Below are 6,000 nucleotides of genomic sequence, written 5' to 3'. Positions count from 1 at the left end.
CCAAGTGAAGTAGGAAACAAAGTAATCAGCTGAGAGTGAGGATTACAGTAGAGGGTGATGAGGTTTCAGCAGAAAGAAGGGTGTGGAATCACTATCTGTTAGAAAAGGGAGAGTGAGTGGACCTGAAACATAGAACCATTGCCCAGAGCATTATGGCTTACTTGACTCACATGATCATGTGTTTGAAACGAGACTACATCAACCCATACCAGGCACTGAAATATTTTCAATGAATAAGTGTAGTCTTTTATATGTTTACATCGTTATGCAGATAACCATATAAAAAGAGCTTAAATTACTTTTTTATCGACATACAGGAAAACACTGAGTAAAGCAAGAGTTTTAATAATTTAATTGGAAGAAATTTTTAAAAAACAATTTGATTCTCTTAAAGAATGTGGCATAGTGCCTTGAGTTATACCTACTTTGCAGGTGGAAATCTGCAGGATTGTTTACTCTGGTCATGATGAATATGAAAGTAGGTTCAGAAGTAAGAAAACTTTTTGTTGTGCAGAGAATAGGTTTTGATCAGAGGGGAGAGCTGCAGAGTTTGAGATCTTTGAATTAGCGGATAATGAAGTTTAAAATGTGGTAATGCCTCTGTTTGGGTGAAATCCAGTGATGAATTGATTGGTGCTGAAGAGGGTGAAAAACTACAAAGTTTCTTCCAAAAATTGGATTTAAGAATTTCAGGCATTTATGTTTGTTTCTTCTGACAGAAATTAATACAGCATTCTTCTAGAGCTTACTAATCCCCTCAGTAAATAAGATTATAAGTGGATATGTAGGTATATGTATTTAATTCAAATTTTAAAAATTTGTTACAGATATACTTAGGTGTTGAAGTAATTGATAAGATTTATTTATTTGCTTGTCTTTTTTTGGAAAATACATTTAAAGTATTGCTTTTAACTGTAGGCACATAAAACATGAACACATGTTTGATTTAAAAGACCCATTAAATGTCCTTTTTTTATTTTATACATTGAATTTTACACAATCAATTGGAAAAAAGGTTCTAAGAAAACAATGAAACACAGGTAGAGAATAACTAACTATAAAAGACTGATTCTGATTTATTTTCTTTGTGTCCTTAGTACACCATCATGCTACCTTTTTTTTTTTTTAATTTATTTATTTTTGGCTGCGCTGGATCTTTGTTGCTGCGAGAGGGCTTTCTCTAGTTGCTGCAAGCGGGGGCTACTCTTCGTCGCGGTGTGTGGGTTTCTCATTGCGGTGGCTTCTCTTTGCAGAGCACAGGCTCCAGACACGCGGGCTTCAGTAACTGTGGCGCATGGGTTTAGTTGCTCCGCGGCATGTGGGATCTTCCCGGACCACGGATCAAACCCGTGTCCCCTGCATTGGCAGGTGGATTCTTAACCACTGCGCCGCCAGGGAAGTCCCCACCATGCTATCTTTGATAACAAAAATGTCCTGATCTTGTGCTAGAGAGGCCCCGAAGTGAAAGAAATACGAGTAATGAATGCGTATGTTCATAGCAATGCTTAAATTATACTGTTTCCTAGTGGATACCATTTTTCTTCCTTGAGTGGGACACTACAGAGTTGGATATTAATTGCTCCTACAAAGGTGGTTTTGCTCTTTACAATAAGCATTAAGACATGTCCTTGGAGCTCTGTGACTTCATCATATACTACCTAAAAAGGGAGAGAATAAAAATCAGATACGCTTAAATGCATCTTTTAAAAAATACTGCTTTTAACAAAAATATTTGCATACTGATATCTTGTACCTTGGAATGGATACGTTAATGTTAGAATCTTTCATTTCTAACTCTAATTCTGAAGAGCTAAAGGTTCTGCTAACGTAAAGGAGTTTAACGACAGAATATTTCTCTAAGAAGCTTAGAATTTACTCTGATTGCATTAAAAATTGTCTATCCCAAATTTAATAAGACTGTAAATCATTCTCTAGGAATAAATTTAAATACCTGTCACCTTTCAACTGTCCTTGGATTTGTTGTGCAACATGGGACCTTGAACACTGTCTTTCTTTGTTGAAGGCTAATGAGGAAAGCAGACCAATCTCCATGATTTCCGTGTGTTAATTTAATGTAGTACAGTATTTCCTTCTACATGTGAAGCAGTCGCTCTATGGTTACTTTATTTAAAATTGTTTAATTTTTAGTTATGAAAATATATGCTTATTAACTAAAATATGGGGATGAAACAAAAAAAGAATAAAAAAGAAAGGAAAAATTTCTATTTCTACCATTAGGAGATAATCATTTTGATGTGTTTTTTGTTTTCTATATATAATTGCTTTTTAAGAATCTGAGCGGTAATTATGTTGTGTGTATAGTTTTGTGTTTTTCTCTTTTTCACTTACTAGTCATGTAACTATTTTTAAAAAAGAGAGGTGTTCAACTGTCTTTTATAACATCCAAGAAATAAGTCACAGGCATTACCACTGGGTGCCTGCAGTGGTAAAGAAGCTTTAAAAGTGTAATACTATCAAGAAATTAGTTATACATCAAAGGAGGGGAGAGCTGTGTGTAGATCCAACATGGTTGCCAAGGAAACTCCTTATAACACATTTGGAGGAGTTTCATATGATGATACAAACATGCTTGCTTTTTACAGCTAAACTACAAGATAGACAGAAGCGTCCTCTATATATGCAAAAAAGAATCAGAGGAAACAAACTGAGAGGAAAGGCCTTGGACTCCACTGCGAGGCCTGTTCAGTGTGTATGGATGCAATTTCTAGCCCATCGTACTGCATTTGCCTACCATTTGTGAACCCATCAATTTATCAATGAAATTCCATTCAATATCAATCTATCTGTTAGCTGCTCAGAACAATGATTTACTTATCAAGTAAATAATAATTCAATCAAGGGAATGAGATACAATATAATATGCTAATCCAGTCTACCCTGCTTCGTGTGACATCTCCTGGCTACCGACTCTTCCAGAATCCTGCTCCCATTCCAGACAGGAGGTTACCTTTTAAATTTCTAGGAAAGCTTATTCAAATTATTCCATTTAATTTATTGAGTTCCTCTGGATAGTAAAGGATTTTAAGGGCTGCCTTAAAAATTTCAAAAGCCTACCAATGTAATTCATCTTTCATCGCAAAGGGATGCTCAGCGTGGACTCCGTGAACCACTCTTGTCTCCTGAACGCTTATCTTCCCAGGACTTCAGAGTAAGCTCCTTTCCTTTTCTCTATAGTGGTTATTTTGAACTGTCTAAATTATCCTCCATTTTCCTCCCCACAACACGTTCAGCAGATGAACTTACCTCCTATTTTACAGAGAAAGTAGACGAAAGGGCCCTCTAAGTGTTAGTGTGTGTGAAGAAAAATGGAATAATTCTAAGCATTAGGCCTTTGGAAAAGTCTGGTTTAAGAACTCTGTGAATCATATAAATTAGTGCTAAAGATGTAACTTTCTAAGAAACATATCAGTATCAATGATTCATATTTATATAAATCTGTTGTCAACTCCAGTTCTTCCTCCATTTACAATGGGGTTACATCCTGATAAACCTATGGTAAATTGAAAATACTGTAGCCGAAAATGCATTTAATATACCTAACCCACCAAACATCATAGCTTAGCCTAACTACCTTAAACGTGCTCAGAATGTCTCATGTAATTTATTGAATACTGTACTGAAAGTGAAAAACAGAATGGTTGTCTGGGTACCAAATGGTTGTAAGCGTATTGGCTGTTTACTCTTGTGATTGCGTGGCTGACTGGGAGCTGTGGCTCAGCATCAGGAAGGAGTATCCTACCTGGGAAAAGAGCAAAATTCCAAACTTGAAGTATGGTTTCTACTGAATGTATATCTCTTTTGCACCATCGTAAAGTAAAAAAAGTTTCAGGTTGAGCCATCCTAAGTTGGGGGCCATCTGAATGTGTTTTCACATTCGAATATGGTGATAATATTTACCTTCTGGCGTTGTGAGAAAGAATAAATGAGATAATGAATATAAGCCTTATTACAAAGCCTGATACACAGTAAACACTAATGAATTACAGCTGAAAAAGGTCCATCAAATACACAAAAAAAGAACAGCTGTTTCTTGGTATTTTGCCTTCCCTGACTGGAGATAACAGTTGTACACAATATTGAGTGTCCCAGGTATTTAACAAGCTGAAGTTCTTTAATAAATGACAGGAATTAATTGCCTTCCTGGTTAAAATACAAACATTTGAACTCCTAAGTTTATATTGCTTTATGGATTTTTTTCCCTGTGCTTCATTACGCAAAAGCTATTTTCCTGAAAGTGACTGAGGTTTTATAAACATGTAATCATTGTACATTATAGAAGATATATATGTATCTGTTCTAATTGCTTTACTGCATCCATAATGTTGTTTAAAAAAAATAAGTGCTTTTTTCTTCCAATGCAATGAATAATTAGTGGGTAATGCTAGAGAAGTACTCAGATGATTATATTCTTTGAGTCTTTTCACCAAATGATTTAAATGTATTCTGCCTTAACATAAACAGAACCAAAAATGCACAGCTCTTTTAATTTCGCTTTATAATACTTTTTACCCATAGGCATGTGTCAAGTCTTCATTGCCTTCTGACAAACATTGAATTTGTAGGTATGAAATTGTCACATCAAGTAGAAAAACACTGTTTAGGGTAATTTAATTAAGTAGGATAATATCTAAGAAAGGAATACAATGTAAACTATTATATATAGAATGGATAAACAATAAGGTCCTACTGTATAGTACAGGGGACTATATTCAATATCATGTGATAAACCATAATGGAAAAGAATATAAAAAAAAGAATGTCTACATGTGTATAACTGAGTCACTGCTGTACAGCAGAGATTCGCAGAACATTGTAAACTGGCTATACTTCAATAGAAAAAAAGAAAGGAATACAGTGTACAACATACATTGACTATAACAATATAATTCTGTTTTAAAATAGAATCTGTATTTCTAATGAATCATTAAAAAAATAATGGTTCGGGCTTCCCTGGTGGCGCGGCATGTGGGATCTTCCCAGACCGGGGCACGAACCTGTGTCCCCTGCAACGGCAGGTGGACTCTCAACCACTGCGCCACCAGGGGAGCCCTGAACTATTGTTTTCGAAACAATTTTAAATGTGTTCAGTGTATAAACACTGTGTGTCCAAGCTACAAGTATGTGCTGATGGAGAAAAGTATTGCATTGATTTCTAATCAATGGGCCATGAATGTGTGAGGACTCAGAATTATTGCAAGCCGTGAGACAATTTATGGACACAGCAAGCATCATAAAATAATCTCCACACATGTGCATTTACTACCGGTTTTTATAGTACATACAGCTTGAGATAAATAAAACACAAATTTATTTAAACTCCTGGATTGTTAGTGGCTTTTCATCATTATGTGTTTCCTTAGATACAAATGCTGAAGTACAGCATGCAGTCTGAGAAGTTTCTTGATATTGATGTAGGGGGGTCTTATGCCCAGAACGTATGGAAACTAGGGATATATAGTTGGGAGGTATATACCTCTAGCTGTTGACATCATGACAAATAATAAAATGTCAAAATATATTTCCTTACTAAAGTATCTATTATTTGAATATATATAAATGTTTGATAGTTTTACATTTTATACACGTACACATAAAGTGTCATTTATAAAACTATCCCAAATATTTAATCCCACAAATCTTTTTAGAAGTAGCTAAGTTTCAAAGATACTGAGAAAGCTAAGACATTTTCCTTGTCCTCAAGAAGTTTTCAATGCACTAGAAGAAAAAAGTCTGTGTAGGAATAAATAAGAGATGGTAAATGTGGCGTTAAGAGACAGGGAAGAGAGACTGGTTCACAGAGTCCATATTTGAGGTAAATCTCAAAGTTGGCAGAGAAGGGCAGGAGGGTGAACAGTTACATGAGCTCTATCACAGAGGTCATAGGGATTATTCAGGGAGTGACAAGCTGTCTGATGCGACTTGAGAATATGACTAAGTATGGGGCAGTGGAAGGGCATGAGCAAACAAACGTTCCTTATT

At 35.5% G+C, this 6,000-nt stretch overlaps 1 protein-coding gene across 5 annotated transcripts in view; it reads right to left on the bottom strand.

The window, feature by feature from the left end:
- Positions 1 to 940: 940 nt before the first annotated feature.
- The window catches only part of PIK3C2G (phosphatidylinositol-4-phosphate 3-kinase catalytic subunit type 2 gamma), a 373,466-nt gene continuing 368,406 nt past the window's right edge, over positions 941 to 6,000 (bottom strand). For 4 of the 5 annotated variants that reach the window (XM_069541180.1, XM_060024362.1, XM_060024360.1 and 1 more), the window contains one exon: positions 941 to 1,658. In XM_069541180.1, coding sequence (XP_069397281.1) covers positions 1,506 to 1,658 — 153 coding nt within the window. In that variant the 3' untranslated portion in view covers positions 941 to 1,505. The remainder of the gene's footprint in view (positions 1,659 to 6,000) is intronic. The other variant, XM_069541181.1, reaches the window with a different exon arrangement.

Source organism: Delphinus delphis, chromosome 11 (genome assembly GCF_949987515.2).
Source record: "Delphinus delphis chromosome 11, mDelDel1.2, whole genome shotgun sequence".
NCBI classification, from domain to species: domain Eukaryota; kingdom Metazoa; phylum Chordata; class Mammalia; order Artiodactyla; family Delphinidae; genus Delphinus; species Delphinus delphis.
This window is presented reverse-complemented; position numbering and strand designations above follow the sequence as displayed.